At 51.9% G+C, this 24,691-nt stretch overlaps 1 protein-coding gene across 3 annotated transcripts in view; it reads right to left on the bottom strand.

The window, feature by feature from the left end:
- Znf423 (zinc finger protein 423) overlaps positions 1-24,691 on the bottom strand; it is a 310,351-nt gene that overhangs the window by 110,559 nt on the left and 175,101 nt on the right. For all 3 annotated transcript variants that reach the window (XM_052166856.1, XM_052166855.1, XM_052166857.1), the window contains 2 exons: positions 14,471-17,685; positions 7,369-7,453 (listed from right to left, as the gene is read on the bottom strand). In XM_052166856.1, coding sequence (XP_052022816.1) covers positions 7,369-7,453; positions 14,471-17,685 — 3,300 coding nt within the window. The remainder of the gene's footprint in view (positions 1-7,368; positions 7,454-14,470; positions 17,686-24,691) is intronic.

The raw sequence follows: 24,691 nt of genomic DNA, 5'->3' as shown, positions 1-24,691 counted from the left end.
CCCGGGCCTGCCGTCCACCAGCCAACACCAGCTTTGTGGCCACCGCCTCCTGACATCTATCTAGCCACTTCCCATGCCTTCTGGTACTCTCTCCGTGGACAGGAAACACTTTAGTTTCTCCTTCTGAAAATGGCTAACACTTCCTGAGATATTTACACTCTGCAGCTCCTGTTCCTCATCCTCTTGTCCTATCTAGGGACCCGGAGAGTGCAGGGGACACTGTTCATGCCTCTCGACTTTTTCCCGCTGCCTCTCCCAACCCCATTCACACCCACCACACAATGACACTTTGTGCCAAAGCCAGGAGATCTCTCTGGTTTCCACACTGTTCCCAGGGATGCACGCCATCCTCGTCAGCCTGAACGGCATGCTCCTCACACACTTCTTAAAGATGCCTCTGCCATCTCAACGGGTGTTCGGATCTACTTCTTGTGCCCAGGGTAGCGAACAGAGGTCTAGTGAGCAGGTTCTTAGTACTGTGGCCTGAGTTCAGATCTCTAACCTGGAATTCCTCAGTCCTCACTTTCCGAATATCTAAGGGGTGGGGGACAGAAAAGGGTGCGCCACAGGCCTTGGTTTATCAGCATACATAGGAAGTGACAGATAAACCTGCCACTTGATAAAGCCTCACCAGACTTAACTGGTCATTGCCAACCACTTTGCCAACCTAAAGCTCCTATTCTAGAACAACATCCTTTTCTACCTACATCCAGGAGCAGGTCACCCAAGACCTGTAAACCACTCCTAACTTCTCTGCTATGCCTGAATTCAGCACTCCCACCTTTCCTACCTACCTCACTGTGCTCGAGTGTCTGCCAATACCTCGGCCAACAGAAGCCTCTCTACCCCCCATGGTTTTAACTGTTTTCCCACCTGACGCCCCTCCACATGTTACTTCCTTGTTATCTTTGGGGACTCTGGTTAGATGCTGCTCACTCCCAGAAGCGTTCCTGGCACACTGGCTCTGACCAACACACCTGAACATGGTTTCCATCTCTGAGACTGGGTGACATTTTGGTAAGCTTGAAGTTATCACGTGCCCGGCTCCACTAGCAGTACTTCAGAACACACAAAGGATTTTAGCATGGTTCGTTGAACGTTACAGGGTTACTCATAGGGAAAATCCCAACTCTTTCATCCTCTTGAAAACATACAAACGTCAGGAAAGCAAGAGTTGCACAAATTAAGAGTCGAAGTGCCTAGTCAACAGCTTTCTGGAACATACCAACAGGGTTCAGTTGAGGAAACTGAGTCCTGCCTGCTCTCTCCTTTGTCCAAGCTGTGGCTGTCTGTTCAGTCATATTACTCTGACAGAACAATTGCAAAACCCAAAACCCAGTCTCTGGGGAAGGAGACTTTTCATCACATGCTGAGGTGAACAGAGGCTCAGGTCTGGCGTTACCAGAATCAAAGGCGCCATTACAGAGCCTGGCAGGGGGCCCTTTCCCTTCCCTTTCCATGGTAACCTCTTCAGTTTGATTTGAGAGTTTTGTATCTCCCTGGTGTGAGGGAAATCTCACTGATTTCCACTCTAAACTATTCCCCTTGGACCAGTGAGAATTTTACTCTAAAATGTGGTGAGCTGGGCCTACTGGGGGGGGGGTCCCAGACCTCCTGGGGGGCACCAAGAAGGGTGGGCTGGACTCTCACTTAGATACATCACCAGGGAAACTTGCTCTCTTGCTCTCTCTCTCTCTCTCTCTCTCTCTCTCTCTCTCTCTCTCTCTCTTTCTCTAGCACGCGCGCGCACACATACACAGGGCCCAATACTGGGGTGTGCTGACATACTAAGCTGGAGGTGCTTTTCTTGTCCAGTCCCTGACAGGCGCCCAGGGACAGAGGCCAGCAGGACATGACTAATGGCCCACAGGAAAAGCCTGGCCCTGCCTGGCTGCCTGTCTCCAGAGAGCCCATAACCACTGTCCAAGGACACTGAGGGCAAACAATCCTGAGGAAATTCCTCAAGGACTGACCTTCTCCAACCTGGTTTCCTTGGAGCTTCCCGCTTCCCGCTTCCCCACTCCCCCTTACCCCCTCCCAGAGGCCCAGGAGGCCCTGAGTACGACTGTCCAGCGGTCTAAGAGCACAGTAACCCCTTTAGGTCATAGCAAGTCTCTTATCTTGAGGGCAAGTTCTCTGAGCCTTCATCTACCTTTTATCAAGTATCTCTATCCCAAAGAATCAAAACTTGCTACTAGCAATCAAGAAGAGGCCAGGCTTCCGGGGCAATGGGTTTCTCAAAGATTTTTATATGCCCATTGAAGGGGCTCAGCCCTGTGGGGACATGAGATTTCAAAGGTGACCATGTATTGAAAAGTTTCCAAAAAATCCTTGTCTCCAGCAGATCCAAAGTCCCCTTACCCCAGCAGCGCCGGGAGGGTTATAAGAAAAAATCTGGAGCTGGGGAAGTGGCTCAGTGGTTAAGAGCACCCGCTCCTCTTGTAGAGGACCCAGCACCCACCTCAGCTCAGAGGATGAGCACCCTAGCTCATAGCTTCCCATAACTCCTGTCCCAGGGGATCTAATGGCATCTTCTGACTTCCACAGGACCCAGGCGCATGCGCAGCAAAGAGACATACATGCAGGCAAAAACATTCATACAATAAAAATAAAGATATAAATTTAAAAAGAAAAGAAAAACACCTCTGAGGAGACGTGTCCTAAGTCATCCCAAGTCCCAGCATCTCTAGGCAGCAAAGCCACTTAGAACTCCCACCCCTCCCCTATCAAAAGGCCAGTTTAGCAGCCTCTGGGGAGGTCTCCAGCCGCCTGGGTCCCTGAGGAGACCTGCCTTAGACCCCCAAGTGCCCCGACTTTACGAGAAGGCTGCCAAGTTGAAAAGAGCCACTTCCGCTCCCAAGACCCCTTGGTGCTGCTGAGGGCAACTGTTACTGGGGCCAGCTCCAGGGCAGCCACTCTGGACTCGGGCCGTTTAGCAAGAGTCTCTAAGGACCGTGAGCCCAGCAGATTTACTAGGACTGCAGAACCAACTCAAGCCCGGGCCTCCTATGTGCAGGTCTTCCATGCAGTGCACACTGCAGTGGCCAAATGCCATTCTATCCGCCTGTGCTTGCCCCCACGCCCCTGGACGGCAGCAGGCAGGATTTTGTGCTTTTCCCATCTCATTCTCCACCCTCAAACGCTTTGCTCTGATTATCCTCCAAAAATTCTCACGTCAGCCCAAGGCACACCCTATTCCAAAATCTTCAACAGTCCCCTTGTGTTTCAGCTCAATCCTATATACACAGACCTTATGTGGACTAGACTGAATGAGGCATGCAGTCCTATACAGCATCTAGATGACCCCAGCGAGGCTGCCGATGCAAGGGGACACTTGTCCATGTGGCTTCCCCACAGGAAAGAGCGACTGTCTGCTCCCACAGGTGCTGCCTATGCGGAGGTAGAAACCAGGTGCCATTTCTTCTAAAACTTCATGAAAATCCAAATAAAACATCAGTTAAGAGGATCCAGTGATAGGTTCCAGTCTAGAGGGAAAATCAAAATCTAATCGCCATCACGTGATATTTGGAGCCCTTCGTGACTGTGCCCACAAACTGCCACCCCCCCATCCTCACCGCCATGATGCTATGGCGTGTGCCACCCCATCAGGCTGAGACTCTTCCCCTTTGCTCTTGTCACTGCTGGCCCCGGAGTCCTTCTCTGAAGGTCAGATCCTTCATGGTCAGACAACAGCATGAAAGACTCCTTTTCCCATGCTGAGCTCACCTCTGTAGAGACAGCCCTACCATAGAGAAAACTCATCATCATCCTTCAATATCCAGGCCCTTGTGATCTACAAGTCCCTGAACTGGGGGCACCAACATCACTCCAGGGCTGATCTGGATACTTCTCTGCCTACTTTAAAGACAGGGACCCATAGCCTCCCCCACCATAGACTAGGCAGGGGCTATAAGCACAGTGGAGAGTACCCGACTGTTGTCTGACATGAATCTATTGTATATCAACCGTGAGATCTTGAGTAAGTCATTTAGCCTCTTCAAGGCCAGACCCTTCTACTTATAAGATAAGGACAAGCACTGCCCTGAAGGAGCTAGCATGTTATAGGGGCAAGGGAGCAGTAGTGGTCAGCATCCTTCTGAGAATCCCTTTCTTCGCAGCAGTCCCCTGCAGCATCTTGTACATGATGTTGTAAGGCTTGAGAGCAAGGCTGTGGCCATTTTAGCCTCGATGGGCCCTGGAGGACACAAAACTCATCATCCTGCACCACGGATGGTCTCTGGTGGGTCAGGGTAATGACGTAAGAGAAGAGTAGTGGCTTCAAGGACAGGTGAGGGTGAGAGGCTCCACCTAGGCCACTAGGTGTCACAGGTATCAGTGTCACGGGAACTGAAACCTCTAGTCCCAGGACCCACCGCTCTGAGCTGCTAGAGACCAGCTCCCACATGTCCTGGCAGCAGGCTAGGTCACAATGATGCAAGCAGGTGTAGGCGAGGGGCCCTGTCCAGCCACCAGACAGATTCTCAACTCATACCCAAAGCCAAAGGCCACTCATTCCTCTTGAGGTCCTGCCCTTGGTGTGGAGTGGCTCTCTTGCCTTGTGCCCAAGGACAGATGCTTTCTGGGCCACACAGGAAGGACAGGCGGAAGGGAAAGGGGACGGGGAGCACCTTTGTAATCACTACGGTCCAATTAGCCCACTGTTGCCCCCCATGCTTACAAACAGAAGCCACGCCGCCACCTGCTACAGGAGCAAACATTTTCAGAGATCTTCATCTGTACCTCCCGAGATCTCTTGAGGAAGGGTCTCACCGCCAGCCACTGACAGGGCAGCTTCCCTTCCTGTATCTCACAGGGGCTTTCAGGAAGAAGACATTAAAAAGCCACCAATCTCCCTGTCAGGATGAGCCCCCTGGCCCACCTGCTCTTCCTGTCAGTGAGCCCACCAAACACGTGGTCAGGTTCTCTGCATTCAGAAGACAAATGGCTAAGATTAAAAATTCAGGAGACAGCAGGTGTTGGAGAGGGTGTGGAGAAAGAGGAACACTCCTCCACTGCTGGTGGGGTTGCAAATTGGTACAACCACTCTGGAAAGCAGTCTGGCGGTTCCTCCGAAAACTGGGCACCTCACTTCCAGAAGATCCTGCTATACCACTCCTGGGCATATACCCAGAGGATTCCCCACCATGTAATAAGGATACATGCTCTACTATGTTCATAGCAGCCCTATTTATAATTGCCAGATGCTGGAAAGAACCCAGGTATCCCTCAACAGAAGAGTGGATACAAAAAATGTGGTATATCTACACAATGGAGTACTATTCAGCCATTAGAAACAATGAATTCATGAAATTCTTAGGCAAATGGATGGAGCTAGAGAACATCATACTAAGTGAGGTAACCCAGACTCAAAAGGTGAATCATGGTATGCACTCACTAATAAGTGGTTATTAACCTAGAAAACTGGAATACCCAAAACATAATCCACACATCAAATGAGATACAAGAAGAAAGCAGGAGTGGTCCCTGATTCTGGAAAGACTCAGTGAAACAGTATTTGGCAAAAACAGAACGGGGAACTGGGAAGGGGTGGGAGGGAGGACAGGGGAAGAGAAGGGGGCTTACGGGACTTTCGGGGAGTGGGGGGGGGGGCTAGAAAAGGAGAAATCATTTGAAATGTAAATAAATTATATCAAATAAAAAAAAAAGACAAAAAAAAAAAAAAAACAGAAGACAATAATTTAAAAGAATTTGAAAAAAAAAAAAAAAAAAAAAAGAAGACAAACTCCAAACCACTGTAGACAGAGGGTAACCCAGACGAAGGGTGAGCGTTCAGCACCCGAAACCCACTAAACAGGGGCACTACAGCTGGGCGGGGACCAGGGAACCTGTGCTTACTGTGTACCTTCTTCATTACAGGGGCCTTTACAGCAGCTCCCTCATGTAGCGTGTGGGTGACAGGACAGATGTACAGTAGCAGAAGGCCTCACACTGCTGACTAGAGCAACACACAACCATCCACTCTGAGAATTGATGTGTCACTGTCTACTGAAGGTGAACATCACATAGCCTGTGACCTAATAATTCCACATCTGTTCCCGTATTCCTCCTTAGGTATGACACGTTATATTATTTTCTACAGTATGTAATATTTATATATTCCCACATCCCCACGAAGGTTGCATGTATATATCCACCAACAGATATGTACAGCGCCCTAGTCACAGCAGTGCATTCTGGGAAACCAACCCAGAATGAGGCATGACGCAAAGGCATGTGCCCATGATGGAATGGTCCATCCTAAAGAGAAAGAACAGAGGCAAACACTGGGAAAAGAGGAAGATTCCAGACACCGTGAGCAGAAATGGAGTAGGGGTCCATTCATAAAAGAAACAAACTGGATACGCCCAACCTTGCTTTGGAACAGTTGGAAGGGGGCCTTTTACTGGTAGCAGGAGACCTACGGAGTCAAGAGAGTGAGTTGATTTGGGGGACTGGAGACATATGGCTTTCTTGATCCAGGCGCTAGCTAGAGAGGTGTGCTCAGATTCAAAGACATGCATGTGAGGTTTCTGGATGTGCTCAATGAAGGATTTTGTTAAGATTCAAATGAAAAGTTACGGAAAAAAAAAATGGAGAAAGGGCAGGGTCAGGTTGCTCTGATTGACAAAAAAAATCTCTCTGCTCAGACCACGGGATATGGGAAAGTATCGAAAGCCTAAGAGAAACTTGGGGTAGTGTATTCCAGGATCTTTTGGAAGCTGGGGCTGTAAAACATAGCCATCCCATCATACCACAAACCAGTCCCTAGCACTCCAACCCCAGTGTCTGTTTGCACAGCCACACCCCCATTTCCGAGCCAGCCATCCCCTGATGCTCTAGGTCAGGAGGAAGTCGCAGAAGGCTGGGCATTGTTGGGCTATGTGTGAACTCTGCGGACTTTTGAAAACTCGCCTTTCAAAGAGGGAATTTTCCAGCGTTCAAATCCACTTGAAGAGGAACAGGGAGAGAGCAGGCACAACTTGGTGAGCGCTCTCTTTTGACAATGTGCCTGAGGAACTCATCTCGTGGAGTGGGGAAACATGAGCGGTTAAATCTATTCCGTGTCATGACACACGAAATTGAAGCGTAATTGCCCCCGAGTGCTCAGCAACCAGAAAGCACTCGTCACAGAAATGGAGGGAAATGTATGCTGGGGAATGGAAGTAGCTGTCAAAAGTTTGATAGCTGTATGTGGGGGGAGGGGGGGGTTGCTTTGACAAGAAGGCTTGGGCAGGGCAGGCACCCCTACCCTGCAGTCTTGACTCCCACTGAAATGTCACAGACCAGCATCCTAAAAGTGAGGCAGAGCGAGGAGCCATCGGTTTCCGGCCCTGGGGCATGCCCTGGTGTGGGAGGGCGGTCTCTTACCGATCATGTGGTTGGCCACGTGGATCTGAATTTCCCTCTCATTCTCGAAGGTCATCTGGCACTTGATACACTGGTACGTCTTTTTCTGTTTGGGAACGAGAAAAAAAAATCAGGTAAGCAGAGACAGAAAGCCGGGTCCTCAAAAGCCTGACTTAAGATGTCCTAGAGTGGCTTGGTCTCTCTCAGGTATCCCAGCCCACACCCTCTGCCCACCTCCCTCTGACTCTACCTCCTCAGGGCACAGGTCACCTTCCAAGGGGCTGCTCCCCTGCTGGAACTGAAATAATTTTGCTGTGTGCCAAGGTCAGCTTTCTCAGGAGCCGAGGGGGTTTGCCCCGATTATAAAGGCAGATCCATGTAGCCACCTGTCCATCTGTAAGTATCATGTCATTCCAGTTTTGGTACAGTGGACCCCGTACCATTCCTTGCACGAGAGGTGTGTTTTGCCAACTGATGAGATCTGGGAAAGTGCTTCGATCCTGAGAGTGCTGGCCTGGTCGATGGAGTGATTCCTTGATAGAGCCTTATTTGACGGCTTTATGTAGTAAGAAGTGGGGCCTAGTGTGAGGGGGGTAGGGGGCCAGCCCTCTAATAAAGTATCCTGTCCCCGTCCCTTCTTCCTGATTCCTGTCCACCCTACTGTGAACAGCCTCTGGCACATGCACCTGCAGTCACCATGTTCTGCCAGGGTTCTACAGGACCCAAAACTATAGAGCCAAGGAACTCTGGGATCAAAGCTCTGAGACTGTGAGCTAAAATATGGCTTTTCTCTCCTGAGCTTGCTTTTCTCAGTTATCTATCGCACGCACGCACGCACGCACACACGAGTAATGCATATTCCCATTTACCCACCACTCTCTCTCCACCTGCCCATTTAGACATCTACTCAAACCTCAGCATCCACACATCCACTTTTACTACCTACTTCCATTTGTCCATCCACACACACACACATACACACACACACACACACACACACACACACACACACGCTCCTGTCCACCCAGAATTCCTCTGGGAAGCTCCTCATCCGCTGACCCACCCCAAGAACACTGTGACTGAGCAGGGAATGCAGCACCCAACAATTTTCGTGCTCAAGGAGAGCTCAGGAAATTGTCCTCTGTCCTGGGTACGCATGGCCCCGAGCGCCTACAGCTGCTTGACAATACACAATGGTTACTACCGGCTGCTTTGGGGGTAAATGAAGGCAGAGAAAAGGAAGCCAGCAGAAGTTTCCATGCTCACAGCTCAGCACATGTAGCTATGAAAACTGCCTCGTATGGACAGATATGACATACCATCATGCACAGGTATGGGGCATTTTAAAAGGATATATACAGTAGTAACAGGACTCTGTAGAGCCAAGATTTGTAATAGACCACTGTGGTTTCTGGGATCCTAGGGTCTTCTCCCTTACCTTTGGAAAAGGTAGGGTTTCTAATCACCTGGCTAAGGACCCAGGAACCTCTCTGAGTTACAAAGCCAGGATGAATCACCAGAGAGCTCTGCGCCCAGCTCCCCCAGGCTCCATCTTCAGGCTCCTCTCTTGGGGCACCCTCTCCATCTTGGAGATCTCAGCTCAGGGTCAGAGCTTGGGAGAAGCCTTCTGTTCCCACCCCAGGAGGAATCCAGGGCCAGTCAGGTCCCCCAGCTGATGCCAAGAACATACTACCGGGCCCTGGCTGAGTGATTATCTGTTTCCCAGCACTCCCTGAGCAGCCAGAGGGCGGGAATGCTGTATGCCGTCCACACCATGGGTCAGCACAGACTCCCGAGATGGACCTGTTAAGAACATGGGCAAAACTGCTGAGTAATATACAAAGGGCTGTATTAGGTCAGCAGGGACTGAAGGAGCTAGGGACGACTCCTGGGCTCCTGCCCCCTCAGGAGCCTGGCCAGAGCAATGCCTGATAAGTAATTAACTATCATTTTGTTTTGTGTAACTGCCCCTCCCATTTTGAAGCCCCATATAGAATCTCTCTACATAGTGCAGGCTATCCTCAGACTCACGACTCGTCCACCTCAGCACCCAAGGATTGGGAGTACAAACACACACCATCACACACAGTCTGTTTAACTTTGATTGTGATTTTTATTGAGGAAAGGGAAACCTGAGTGGATGAACAGATGGAGAGATAGGTGGAACAAACTCCATTGTGAGCGCCCCTGCTCAGACTCCAGTATCCCTCTGACAGCCCTCCCCAACCCCCAGTGTTTCAGAACTGCATGGAGTTCAGTGTGTTCCTAGCACAGCCATGACACTGGTCTCGGACGCATGTATTCAGCTTGCAAAGGTCCCAGGACGAGCAGAGCAGTCTCAGAGGTCAGACTAAGGCAGGGTTGAAGAACACAACTCCATAGGCCCTATCTTGGCCCAACTCCATGTTCATCAAGAAGAGGCCCCTTGGCCTCTCTGCTATGAGAATCGTTCATTTCCTCTCACGCATTAAACGACCTGCTCGTCTTGGCAAAGCTAGGAACCGCGGGAGCCTGAAACAATGCATAAGCCAGTGAATACATGGATGAAGCTCCGGCTGAAAGACGTCAGGAGAGCCGTGCTAGACAGGCAGCCCCTGGTCCTGCAGGGCTTGAGGGCGGAAGGTTGAAGGAGGCCAAAGCCATGTGTATGGGAGGAGACCCCCCACTTCTGCCTGGGTAAAAGCCTCTGGAGGTCACATCTAGACCACTGTGAGAATCGTCTATAATCAAAGCAACCTGACTCTCCTCCTAGGGGTAGGTGAGGGAAGTGCCCTTGCTGGGCTCTAATCATCAGAGGCTTGTTCAGGAAGACAGGCTCCCCATAAACACCCTAAACATATGGCCATGCTGGAAGAACACTGGTAGATAGTGGGTCCTTCCTGGTGAGCAAATAGCCCCCAGAAGATTCTCAGAGGTGGGACCAGGAGAAACTTCTGTCCACACATATAATGAGTTATATATACATATGCACATTCTCATGATCTCTCTCACTCATGACCCCTGTGTAGTGCTCTTTGCAGCACACGATCCATGTGTATCATATGCCCAATGTTATAGGTTTACTTAAAGGAGGGATCTTTCTGGATCCACAAGGTTGCACAGACAATATGATGAACTCATCTGCAGAGACATGTATGCCTTTGGCTCTCATTAGAACCCTGATGCCACATCTCACACTCGCAAGCAGAGGCACAAGTAGTGCGTGACAGAAACAAATGGCACTGAATATCCAATGTTCCTAGATTCATAAGCGTACATACATGCATGTGCCCTTGCTGGGCTCTAATCACCTATACCATGCAAGCAAATGTATGTGCATGTACACACACATACCATACACACACACTACACACGCACCACACACCACACACACATGTGCACACACATACACACACACCACACACTACACACACATACAACACACTACACACCCATGCTTCACACACATGCACACACATACATACATGCACACATACAACACACACATGCACACATACTACACACACACCACACATACAACACACACATGCACACATACTACACATGCACTATACACGCACTACACACACACCACACACATACTACATACTACATACTACACACACACACACACACACCCCAGGCTCACCAGCACCAACATTTCCAAGCTTGGCTCCAACATCTACTGGCTCTGCCTTTCTTCACTAACATCCCAGAGAAACCACCATCTCCTCTTGAGTCCAGACCACACTAGGAGATAGAACACAAAGGTAGGACTTGACATTCAGAGCACCTCCTCTGTCACAAGGCCCTTCTCTGGAATCCATCCAGAAACACCAGAGCTGAGGCCAGAAAAAACTGTGGCCAGGGGCTGCCTCCCCAGCACAGCCCTGAGTAGCCTTAGAACAGAAAGAAATCTCCCTTGAATGAAAAAGAAAAGAGAGGGAGACAGGGAGGAGCTGGCTGGGCCCCTGGGAGGGAGAAGAGAGCTTAAGGGTATCCATCACTGTTCTGGCCCTCAGCATGCACAGAGCATGCAGTGCCTGCAGGCAGCGTAAACCGAATCTTCACCACCCTTGCAGATTCCACACTGGGGAAAGAGACACTGCAGTTCCACAAGGCCCTATCACCTGGTCCAAGTCCCACACTGTGAGTAAGGGGACTGGGACTCCTGCCATGCAAACTCCCTCTGGAGTTCCTTACTGAGCTTGTCTTCTGGGCTCCAGGACCCAGATGTCCCTAAACAGTCCTGATCTATGTAAGAGAAAACTGGTGGGCCCTGGGCACACAGTTAAACCTCCCACTTGGAAATCCACTACTTTTCTGTAGAACAGGCAAAGGGAGTAACCAGGCTGCTCCACCTAGAATGGAGGTTGGCCTGGGACCTGCTGAGGCAGTGAGGCCTCAGGCCTGCCCACATTGGCTAGAGATGAATTGATGTTGTTATTACTTATGAACGGGGGTGGGGGGAGCTTGAAACCTCAATGCTTCACGCTCCAGCCGACAGCATCCTCGGCCCCACGGGAACCCAGTCCTCTGAGAGCTGGTTGCTATGGATACACTCCCAAGGGTCCCAGCCTTCCAGCCCCCAAGCCCCTGCCACAGCCCCCAGAGTCTGCTCTAACAGGAGTGAATCCTGAGGGAAGCAAGGGGTGGGTGAACAGACAGCTGGGGCCCTGGCCCCAGGCGTGCCCAGACAGGGGGCAAGGTCCCAGCGGGAACGGCTAGAACGAGGCGGTACCTGGGCTTTGTCTAGCTCCTTTCTGCAAAAGGTCCATCTGTTTGGGCCTCTGGGCTGGCAGGAGAAGGATTTCTAGCCTGGTGCGGCTCACATGGACCCAAGGACAGGGAGGGAAGGGCCTGGGAAGGGATGGAACAGGGCTTCAATCTGTCTATTCTGGGCCTCTTTCATCTTTCTGAGTCTGGAGCCCCTCTACCAAAGCAGAGGCCTCACAGTCAGGCTCTTGCTTGTTGTGGGGACCAACCCTGTTACTGGGGGCTGCGAGAGAGGTGTTCAACAGAGGGCAGACTGGGGAGGAGGGAGTTCCAGGAGCTCAGGATTTGGAATTGCCAAGAGCAGGCTCCTGGCGTCAGGACAACGGTGGGAGTGGCTGAAACAGGTGCATAATCCAGGCCAGGAGGCACCCAGGAAGGGCAAGAAGAGCCCAGCCACACGGCCCTGTGGAAGAAGAACAGGACTGCCCTAAATTCCATTCCTGCTAGCTGCATCCCCATGCAGGCTGGATGGGCCGTAGAGTGATGGGGGAGATTGGTGGCCAAGAGTATGCAAGCAGTAGGAGTTCAAATCCTGCCTCTGGCTCTTGACAGCTAAGGTCTGAGTAGCCAACCAACCTCATCAACCTGTACTCATGTCCTTTGTGAAGGTGACTGCTGGAGGAGGTGCTCAGATGACAAGTGACCAGCACACACCCACCTCACAGTCAGAGTGAGCCCTAAGTGGAAGGTGACAGTATAAGAGCCACCCTCTATGTCCAATGCCCGGCCCCAACGCTAGAGCCCCACATTCTCCAGAGCTAACCGTGGTGCCTGAGCCATCCAAGGCTCAGGGAGACAGAACTGAGCGGCAGTCCAAGGCTCAGTGTCCCTGCTCTGGATCTCTGAGAGGTGTCCGGCTGAGCCTGCTCAGAAGCCTCTCTTAGCTGACCATGGCCTCTGGTTCTCCAGTTTTCAACAAGTTTCACACTGCTCTCTGTTGGGGCATGCTTCCCTTAGCCAGGTGTCTACAGGCAGGTCCCATGGGCCCCCTGGCCTTCATTAGGCCCATCCATGACACTCGTGGGTAGGAGGACATCCTCTGAGGGATGCTCCTTCATTCTCTCCAGCCCTCTCCCTCTCCTGTTTGCCCCCTCTCAACCCAGAATCTGGGTTCCTATCCTGAGAGAAAACACCTTCAACAAACACTCCCATGTTCCGGCAAGCACCTGTGGCAGGTGCTTTCCATATCCCACAACCCCATCAATGGCTCCAGCAGCAACCCACCAGGGAGAGGTACCCTTGAGACCTCCGTGACATGTCCTCCATCTGGAAACACAACATAGATGTGGTGGGACTTTCTGGCCCCAGCTATCTGACACCCAAGGCCAAGCAGGCTGAAACCAGCTCAGGTGCTCATTGACTTAAAAGCAAGGCCTTCGTGGGTTCAGCAGTGGCCCACACTTCCTCTGCCTCAATCACAGCGATATGTTATAAGCCTGGGGCTCTCCTGAGTACATAAGTCTCCAAAGGTGGGATCCACTCCTGGCTCTCAGAAACCTCCAAATATAGGGGTGCTCCAGACAAATTAGATGGCTGCATCAAATGATTGGGAATGACTGAATCAAACCATACCATACCATACCATACCAAACAATACCAAACCATACCATACCATACCATACCATACCATACCAAACAATACCAAACCATACCATACCATACCATACCATACCATACCATACCAAACAATACCAAACCATACCATACCATACCATACCAAACAATACCAAACCATACCATACCATACCATACCATACCATACCATATGGTCTTTCCCATACCAAATCTGTACCAGGTATCATGATGCTCCCCATAATATGTTGTCTGCAGAGGTTGTGGCAAGCGAATGCCACCTCTAAGTCTCAGGTGTATCTGATATCACTAGGATCTGTCTTGAGAATCCAGAGCTGTGAAGTGATTCACTCAAGGAGATACAATAAGCTGGGTGGTCAGTTCGCTCCAGGTAAGTAGCAAAGATGCCGGTTATCACACAAGGACTGTTGGTTGGGTATTAACCACTGTGCTAGGCACTTATTCTGCCTGTCACTGGCCCCTTACAACAACTTTAGGAAATCAGCTTAGCCATTATTCCCATAACACAGATGAGCTCTTGACAAACCAGACCCAGAGAGACAAAAAAAAAAAAAAAAAAAGTATACATGCCACACAGTCAGGAAGAATGGTGATACAGAGGCTCAAACTGAGGATGAAGGGGCAGAGGGCATGTGCCTAACTCACATGGCCAGTGCTGCCTCCTCTCCGAGTTGCTGTATGACATACCCCAGGAAGTACACATGCAGGCGTTTGAATGAGTACCCACTGCTCCCCAAGGAGGACAGGTCAGGAATGATTGTCAGGCTGCACTTACCCGGGGCACGGGTGACGTCTGGGCACCTTTCCGGGGCCCACTGGTCTCTGGCGTAAGATCACGGTGGTCCACCTGCATGTGGCTCTCCAGGTCCTCAGCACTCTCGAACTTCACGTTACATTCAGGGCAGCGGAGGCCAGCACAGGGCCGGTCAGCAGGTTCGGGTGGGGCCAGGCCACCCACCTGTCCATTGGCACTACGGGCCATGCAGCCGGCACAGAGGCCGTAGGGCAGCCCGTTGACATCAAGCCTGACCAGGTCCTGCTTGCTACGGAACTCTTTGAGGCACAGGGCGCACTTGTAGAGCTTCTGCAGGCCCTGGCCGTTGGGGGAGGAGGCGGCTGAGCTGCCAGCCAGCTTCTGCATGTGAAAGGTGCCGTGGATCTTCAGCTCCAGTGTCGAGGTGACAGTCTGCATGCAGACCACACAGCGGAAACCGGTGAGGGAGTTCCGCAAGTCGGGGTGCATCTGGCAGTGCTCAATGAACTCCTCCTCACTCTGCAGGGGCATTTTGCAGATGCGACAGGTGCCTGTGTCCAGACTCTTGCTGTGGGTCACCTTGTGCTCCGTGAGCGTCAGCAGCGAGGGGAAGCGCTCTCCGCAGATGGGGCACATGTAGTGTTTGGCAGGGCCCCGGTGCGTCTGCAGGTGTTCCCGGAGCCCGTTCTCCGAGAAGAAAGTCCGAGAGCACACGTTACACTTGTGGCTGCCCTTTATGAACTCTGCCTTCTTGCGTGAGCCGTCGTCCTCGCCTGGCCGGATGTTGTGGTCCCGGAGCCGGTGGTTCTGCAGCAGCACCTCCATGGTGTAGGCTGCCCCACAGATGTCACAGCCATACATGGGCTCTGATGCATCCACATCGTCCTCACTGGCCTCGTGGCTGTTTGGTGCCTCAGGATTCTTGAGCAGCATGCCCTGCAGGTCAGCGGACTCTGCCTTCTTGGTGGAGGTGGGGGGCACCCCGTTGGCCGTGCCGTTTTCTGCGGCTGCGTCAAAGACGCAGTGCTTCTCCCGCAGGTGCTTCTCCAGCAGGATGACGGCGTGGAAGGCCTTGCTGCAGAACCTGCAGTTGTACTTCTTGCTGTGTGTGGTGATGTGACACTGCAGCTCCACCTCGGTGCTGAAGGTCTCGCCACAAAAGATGCACTTGTGGGCCTTGGCCGGGTTGCCGAGGTGGCTGTGTTTGACGTGCACCTGCAGGTCAGCCTCCTTGCGGAAGTCCCAGTTGCAGGCCGTGCAGCGGTACATCTTTTTCTCATTGCTGTGCTTCACGGCCAGGTGCACCTGGATGGACACCTTGGAGTCGAAGACCTCCTGACACAGGGTGCAGTGGTACAGCACAAAGGTGTGCATATCCAGCAGGTGCTTCTGCAGGTCGTCCACTGAGGAGAACTGCTTGTCACAGCTCTCACACACATAGTGGGTGGACGTGGTCATGTAATGCACCGTCAGATGCTGCAGGAGGGACTCCTGAGAGTCAAAGTCCTCTTTGCACTGGGGGCAGGCCTGCTTCCGAAGCAGCAGCTCCAGGTGCAGCTTCAGGTGGGTCTGGAAGCTCTCGAAGTTGGAGAACTTGAGGTCGCACTGATTGCAGGGGTACTCGCCGTTAGAGATGGAGTTGGCGCTCCCCGAGAGGCGCTGGCGTTTCGGGGAAGACACCTCGACGTCAGAGGAGACTGGGCTCTGCTCTGCCTTGGACTTCTTGCTGTGTGCCAGCGGGATGTTCTTGTGGTTCTCTTTGATGTGTTTAGTGAGCTTCAGGATGGAGCCAAAGATGGGGGAGTTGGTACAGTAGGGGCAGGAGTAGACTTCCATGAAGGACTGTGTGGGCTGTACAACGGGGGACTCCAGCTTGGTGCTCCCCACACTGCAATGCGCCTGTTGGATGTGCTCTGTGAGTGAGGACTCGGTGAGGAAGCCCATGGAGCACTGGTTGCAGAAGAAAGCGTTATTCCCATCAGGGGGGTTGGCGTTGGGGCCACAGTGCGAAACTCGAATGTGCTCCTGTAGGCTGTTGATATCAGCAAACATCTCAGGGCAGTAGTTGCAGTGGAAAGCGGAGATGTTGCCGAATTGCATGACGGGGTAGGCGTGGCTCTTGTGCAGCTTGCGCACATGCTCGTTGAGGTTGTAGAGCGTGGGCATGGAGTCGAGGCAGATCTGACACGTGTGACTCTGCTGAGGTTTATCCGCGTGAATGGTCTTCAGATGAATCTCTAGCACAGCCAGGCTGGTAAAGTCCCGCTTGGAACAATAGGGGCAGCTGTAGACCACCTTGGACCAGCTCTGGCCGTCATCCCGCATCTTCTTCTGCCCCCTCAGCGGCTTCAAGGTGGAGTCTGGCGTGGACCCACGCTCCACAGAGGCGCTGGAGTCAGGCGTAGCACTGCTCATGGAAGCCACACTGCCCAGCACAGGGTCAGGGCTGACACTGTGGTTACTGGAGTCGGGCTGCCGGTGGCTGTCCAGGTGGCAGTACACGCCCTCCACAGAGGAGAACTGCTCAGGGCACATGGGGCACTTGTGTTTCTGGTTGGCGTGGGCTTGGTGGATGTGGGCGAGCAGTGTGCTCTCGTCAACAAAGACCTCAGGGCAGTGGATACACTGTAGGTCCGCCTTCTCCGAGAGCTGCGGGTGGAGGGTGAGCACGTGCTTCTCCAGCTCCTCCGTCTGGCTAAAGGTGTCTTCGCAGTAATCGCACATGAAGTCGTCCTTCTTGGCTTCCTTCTCCGACTTGGCCAGGTGTTCCTTGTTCTTCTTGTGGGCCTGCATGTGGCTCTGCAGAGAGCTGGTGGAGGAGAAACCGCGCTTGCAGACGCTGCACTTGAACGGCTTGCTGGAGCTGTGGGTCTTCAGGTGGATCTTGAGGTGGTCGCTGCGGGAGAAAGCCGCCTCGCACTCGTGACAGTGGTACTTCTTGTCGCCCGTGTGCAGCTTGATGTGCCGGTCTCGGCTCCTCTTGTGTTTGAAGAGGCGGCTGCAGAAGGTGCACTTGAACGGCAGCTTGTCGCTGTGGATCTGTTCGTGCCTCTTCAAGTAGCTCAGGCGGATGAAGGACTTGTCGCAGAACTGGCAAGGGTAGGGCAGGCCGGTGCCGCCTTCCTCCTCACCGAGGCCGAGGTCACAGCCATCTCCGATCATCTGCGTAGGTGACGCAACATCCTTGCTGGAGGGAGATGAAGCCACCCAGGAGAGCTGTGGGTCGTCATCACCATCTGCGGGGGAAGGCAGAGGAGAGATTAGAGGCAATTCCCAGGGCCGCTGGGAAGCAAGGACAGAGCCAGCTTCCCGACAGCTCTCGGCTGAGGCTGTGCAGCTGGCCAACTGCTGCAGGGGAGGAACGACGAGGGGGCCGGAAGTAAGTGGACAGACAGACCTTCCCGTGCACAGAGGACACACGGCAGAGCACCCAAGGGAAGTGTCTACCTCCCCTCCCCCGTGACACCTGCCTGAACCTGACTGGATGTAGTACACCCCACCAGAGGTGCAGCTCCCAGCCACGTCTCCCTGGTGGGGGGGGGAGGGGCAGCCTGTACAAAGTCACCGGAAATGACCACACAGACCATCAGTCCCACAGGCCTAAAGGAATCCAGGTCCCCTAATTCCAACCACTGCTGGGAGTCAACTTCCATCCACCCTCAGCCCCTAGCCCCCATTCCCAAGCCCCCAGCCTTAAGGGGAATCCTATTGGTCCTTTGGGCACAGGCAAAATTTAGCAAGAACAGAAAACACCCGTTATTTTAACAGCCTCACCATATTCATGGATGGGGTACTGATGAAGCTGGAAACTGCTATTTCTGCTAACACACAATACACAAGGGGTATAAAATTGCAGGGTTCCAAACATCAGACTCCAGTATGCAAATGAAGCAAGCAGAGGGCAGAAAGGAAGACCTGAGATACCCAAGCAGTATCCCCAAGGACTTACCCTCTTTGTTGCCAACCCTGGCTTTACCCTACTCAGCCAGGAGGTAGCCATAGGATGGACTGGGCCACCAGGGCCACAGAAGCCAGAGCCCAGGGCTGCCAGTCGCTCTCCCCATGCAAGGGACTCTATGCTCTCCCAAGACAAGGAGGACTTCTCTGGCCTGTCTAACCTCTGAGGGAAGCTAAACAAACCTCAGGGCTGGCCATTTCTGGGGAAACAAAAGCACACAGGACGCAGCAAATAAAGCCAGGGAAGTTAGCAAGACACAGCAGGGGCTGGACAGAGCCGGCGCGAGCAGGAGGGCGTGCGGAGGCTCAAGTTTCTCATCGAGTGGATTTAAAACTTAATAATGAATGAAACAGACCGCAGGTTGCTGCGGGCAGGGGAGAGACAAACAAAAGCCCGGATTCAGCTGCGCTGACCTTGTCTTGTGACCCCCAAGGAAAGAGACCAGGGCCCCTGGCCACACTGCCTGTCTCTAGCCAGCCAGCTGAGTCCTCAGGAAAAAAACTCACACAAGTTGTTCCCGATTCACAGGAAGAAAGGACAGAGAGTCACACACCCAGCACACGTTCACATAATCACACACACACACCTACACATTTTACACCACGCTCACAACCACACTCACCTATGTAAGCACACGCGCTCACCATACCTTACATATAGCTCTCCCAAAAAACCACCTATATGCTCACATGATCTCTCTCTCTCTCTCTCTCTCTCTCTCTCTCTCTCTCTCTCTCTCTCTCTCTCTCTCACACACACACACACACACACACACACACACACTAGTTCGCAGGCAGACTCACCTTTGCTGTGTTACATGTCTGTATACCATATCAGAGCCATACAACATTCACATTATGAATGTCGTACACTTAAATCTAAACACACACCTTAAACACACACACTACACCGTCACAGACCAGGGTTCCCCTGGAAGGCTCTCTGTAGCTCCACTGAGGTTGCTGCCCACCACAAGAGCTTATTAAAAGAATAAGAGGAGCTGGCTAGAGAGTCCCTCATAACCAGCAGTGGGCAGGCCCCAGTGCCCACCCCCCAACCCCTGCCTCCAAAGCGTAAAGAGTTACCCCAGCTGGCACCACAGGTCCAGCTCCGCCTGATGAGAGTGCTCTCCAAAGCTCCTGTTCTGCGTCTTCCAGCAGCCTCCTCAGCTCTAAAGCCCAGCACCCCTAGGAACGCCCTCCTGGAGTGAGGGCACCTTCTCTCCTGGGGGCCTCACATTACAGGCCCTTTGGCCGGGAAGGACGCAGCCGCTACCAGCTTCCTAGATTAGGCGCAGCGGGAGGTGCCTTATCCCTTGCCTATTAATTCCCAGCCTTTGCCAGCTGGGCTCTGAGGGGCACAGACAAAGGCACCCAGGGGAAGAGATGGATGGAGCTAGGACTTGCTTGGCCTCTGCTCTCTGGACAGCTTCATCTAGCTTTAGGTTATTTTGATATCATAGTTCAGAAAGACTCAAGCTGCCACAGATATTCAGAGATGCTCAAACTCCCGTGTGCCGGGCCCCTGCGAAGTGTTTCCTCATCATCTCAGGGGAGGTGAGAGCCAGGGCAATCCCACTCCACATATGGAGAAACTGAGGTGGATCCCTGACAGAATAGAAACCGCCAGTGCCGGGGCTAACAGCAGGACCCGTCACTTTCCCAGGTTGGCTTCCTTCAATGGCAGGCAACATTGCCACTGGAAGGAGAAGCCACACATGCAAAGCCACCACAGCACGCTCTACTCCTAGTCCTCCCTCAAGAGGTAGGCAGGAGTCATTCAGGAAGAGGCCTCCAACGCCGAGAGAAGCCCCCTAAATGGCCGATGGGTGGAGAAAATGTGCCACCAGGAAGGCGCTATGCCCCCGGGACGAGCCTGAACCAGCACGTTTTCTGAAGTCCTTGGTTCCTAAAACCTTCATGACAACTGATGCCTCCCCTGCCTTCCAAGCTCCCCCAACTCAACCATGGGCGATCTTCCCAGCCTCTGAGATTCACTAAGGATGTCTATCTAGAAAAGAAGAACCACTATGAGAGGCAGATGAGGAAATTAATAGGAAGCCCAGCACAGTTCTGTTGGCAGGTATCCACAGACAGGGTCCACTCAGGACTGCCTGGGGTGGAAAGCGGGTGCAGTGGACAAGCCGAGTCTGCTGAGAAAATGAACATGGACGCAGCCCTAACTACAAAGGTTCTGTGGGCTACCTCCAGAGGTGCTCAACTGTATACTAACGTGAGTGAGTGTTACGGAGTGCAAATTATACTTCTATAGAGCTGGTAAACAAAAGCAGCATTTTGCCAATAATAATAATTAATTCTAATTAGTAGCACTAGCACTCATTTTAGCAGCTGTATTTATCATTCACATTCCCACACACCAGCACGCTACATGTCAGTTATCTCAGTGAATCCTCTAGCCGTCACAACGTCCATCTCTGGCGATCTCCAGGAGCAGCCTGTGTTCGAGATGGAGATGCCAGGGCTCAGAAACACGAGTCACCTGTTCGCCACCCAAAGCTGGGTGCTTCCCAAGGTTGGTCCCTGAGGCTCCTTATCTTGCGGTATCCCATCCTAGGCTAACATAAGCCACTTGCCACCTCCACAGAGGGAGCCACGGCCTGCCCAGTTGTGCCAAGGTACTAAAAGTTCATTGCAGGGCTGGCTGCTTGGCTTTATATTTTCGGCAAACAAGTTTCAAAACTAAAGGGAAGTGTATTATTCTCCATCAACAAACCAAGCAACTGCTGGGACTGTAATCACCTGAATTTAAATGAAAATAAGGCTCCTTAAAGTGAAAAGGCTCAATCAAGGAAAAGGGGCATGTTGACATGTGAAGTCCCAAAGTAGCCGCCCGCTTACAGCCTGTTATTCAAAATCACTTGGCCCCAGAGAGACCCCTCCCACCTGCTCCAAGTACATTTTGCACTGGGGCATCCAGCCAAGGGCACCAGAAGAAAACCAGAGAGGTGAGCAGGGGACAAGGCTCCACTGGATTCACAGGGGCATCGGCAGAGGAGGGGAGTCTCCAGCTCCTCGCAGTAAGTCACACTCCTCGAACATTGTTAGCGCTTACCACCCATGCACGAGCGTGACCGCCCGTGAGCCGGCGCAACTACCCATAAGCAGCGTGCGCACACATCCTCTGGCTGGAGGAAGAAAGGGAAGGAAGGCGTGGACAGAGTGAAGGGTATCTCAAGGTCCCTTTCCATGTAAACATTCCAGGGTTCAGCAACAAACAGGTTCAAGGAAAGGCACAATTGCCCAGCTATCTAAACATCTACAAATGAGGGTTTCCTGTGCGCCCAGCAAACATTCTTCTAGAGCTTTCCATGCATTAATTTAGTCCTCAACAGTTCAGTGAGCTACAAGCGTTACTACTTCATTTCCAGTTACAGAAGAAGAAAACGACGTACAGAAAGACTGACTTGCCCAGTGCAACCCAGCTGCCAGGCAGTAGAGCCAGAAAACAAACCCACTTAATCCTATTCAATTGGTGGCTTCATCCACAGTGCTGAGATGGGAGATAGAGTGACAATGCCAGCCCTTCAGCTGTTCCTCCTTTAGAATAAGCACAGTCAAAGAACTATAACAAAATGGGGAGAAAAATTACTTTTAAAATGGAGATTAAATTCATTTTAAAATGGCTTCTAGGAGACTTCTGCTGTCTACTGGAAGAAACACACACACACACACACACCACATACACACCGCACACATACACACATACACATACCACACATACACCACATACACACATACATACATACACACACCACACACCACACCCTGACACACACGCCCCCACACACATACCATAAAAGAGAAGGGAATTTTGATGAAAATTCAATCAAGGTCAAAAAAATTAAGTGGACTTTTGAACCTATCTGCAATATAAGCGAGCGGATTCCAGGCAGGACGTGACCAAAGCAAATCCAATATGCCAAGGCTGCAACAAAGGAACCTGACAGTGACAGGTAGCGAGAAACAGCCACCCGGGAAGGCAGGGGGCAAGGTTCATAGCTTCTCCCATCAGAGAATGTTGGGGAGCTGCTATAGAGGGCGCTGGGATCGAGGAGGGAAGTAGCCCAGCCCTAGGACCCACAAGAGTAACCCCAAAGTAACTATCCTGCTAGAAAAGGAAACAATGACTCTCCCTCACCGAGATACAGGGAGCCCTGAACGGAACTTTAGGGGCGAATCCATGCTTCAGAAACAAGAGGAGTATCCCTGAATCCCAGGAAGTTCTGGGTCTCCAGGACATTGCTAGGCTGAGAAGTTCCACCCATGCATAATGAAATCAAATTAGCACTGAACAGAGGAGTGTGGGAATGGGATGGTCTCAGGACCTCAGGACGCTGAAGAATTGGAAAGGTGTTCCCCAGTTCCTCCTCTAAGAAAGGTACTATCCATCCTCACAGAACTATAGGGCAGGGTTCCCCCAAATCCTGCTGTCAGTGAAACGCCAAAAGGACATGAAAAATCCTATGTGCACTGAAGTCCCAGCCAGGTCAGCTCTAACCTCAGCTGATGGGAGGGAGGCCTGCCCTACACACACACAGCGCTACCTGGGTGCTCAGGAGAGCACAGCTGTCTGCACTCCCAAAGCAAGCAAGACCTACATGTGCGCGCTGTAAGGCACACACCACCTGCTTCCCTCAGAAAGCAGTAAGTGGCTTTCCAGACATAAAAGGAAGTAACACAGTGTGGGACATCGGGGGTGTTCCTGCCTGCCTTCCAGGCAGCGAGAGCGCGCGGGAGTCTCTGGCCCTGGTCCTTGGAGGTTAGAGTAACTGACACCTGAACCAGCAACACCCCTGTACCTTGGGTACTGGGACAGCTGGGACCCTTTCCTAGAACTGCTTCCAGCAACCAGCAATGCAAGTTCCCCAAAAGCCTAAAGCTCCCTGCACACAACCCTAGGTGTTTTGTGGCTTTCCCAGGTAAATTCAAAAAACATCTGTCAAGACCAAAGAAAGATGTCATCGAGTCCAAGATGGCATATAAATGAGTGCACTGAGCCTCTTTCTGGAGCTCACGTGACTAATGACATCTGTTGATTGTCTCTAAGATTATGTACAGTTAGCGCAGAAAGGAATAGAGATTGGACTCTCCAGGAAGGGTCTGGTGATATCCCACTTCAAGAAGAAATGTTAACAGCTCCAATCCCATGGACCAAATATCTTCTAATTTCTTCTATTTCCTCAACGCGACTCAAGTCAAGGTCTCCTGTGTGTCATTGAAGCCATTTTTGCTCCAAGTTATGGTGACCATGTGTCTTAGTCAAGGTTTCTACTTCAGATAAACATCATGAAAGAAGCAAGTTGGGAAGGAAAGGATTTATTCAGCTTACATTTCCACATTGCTGTTCCTCACTAAAGGACGTCAGGACTGGAACTCAAGCAGGGCAGGAAGCAGGAGCTGACGCAGAGGCCATGGAGGGATGTCTCTTACTGGCTTGCTTCCCCTGGCTTGCTCAGTTTGCTTTCTTATAGAACCCAAGACTACCAGCCCAGGGATGGCACCACCCACAAGGGGCCCTCTCCCCTTGATCACATAATTGAGAAAATGCCCCACAGCTGGATCTCATAGAGGCACTTCCCCAACTGAAGCTCCTTTCTCTGTGATAACTCTAGCCTATGTCAAGTTGACACACAAAGCCAGCCAGTACCCTATGGTCATGTTAAATCTAAAGGAAACAGCTATGGCATCTCAGGCAGACAGAACCATCCGAGGCACAGCTGGATCTGGGCAATGTTGGTGGCACTCTAGACTAGGGGCTACTCCAAACACCCATGAAGGCAGCAAAGTGGGCTGCCTCCAGAACGTGATTGGAACCAAACTGGGACATGGCGTTAGGCAAAAGCAAATGCCGCAAAATATTGATATCGTAACCTCTAGAATGTATGGCTGTGAACCTTCCACAGCACATGTAACCCGGGGTGCTGCCTAGCTGACCTTAATATACAGAGATGGCCCAGGATTGTCTGGGCGAGGCCTCTGGAGTCACTGGGTCTTTCAGGGTGGACAGGGTATGCAGAAGTATAGCCAGGCACTATATCAGAACACCCGGCCCATTGTGACTGGGGTTGAAGACACATGAGTGATGAATGTGGTGACTCTATGAATGGCAACAGTTCTCTGCCATCGCCTTGACCTTCGCCCTTCCTGCCTGTCAGACTCCTGACCACCAGAACCATGGGTGACTTTGTATTGTTTTAAGTTACAGTGTACATGAGGATTTGTTTACAGTGGCAATAAGAAACAGTTAAGCTACAGTGGATATGA

This window comes from Apodemus sylvaticus, chromosome 21 (assembly GCF_947179515.1).
Source record: "Apodemus sylvaticus chromosome 21, mApoSyl1.1, whole genome shotgun sequence".
NCBI lineage: Eukaryota > Metazoa > Chordata > Mammalia > Rodentia > Muridae > Apodemus > Apodemus sylvaticus.
Note: the sequence above shows the minus strand (reverse complement) of the source record. Positions and strands in the feature narration are given on the sequence as shown.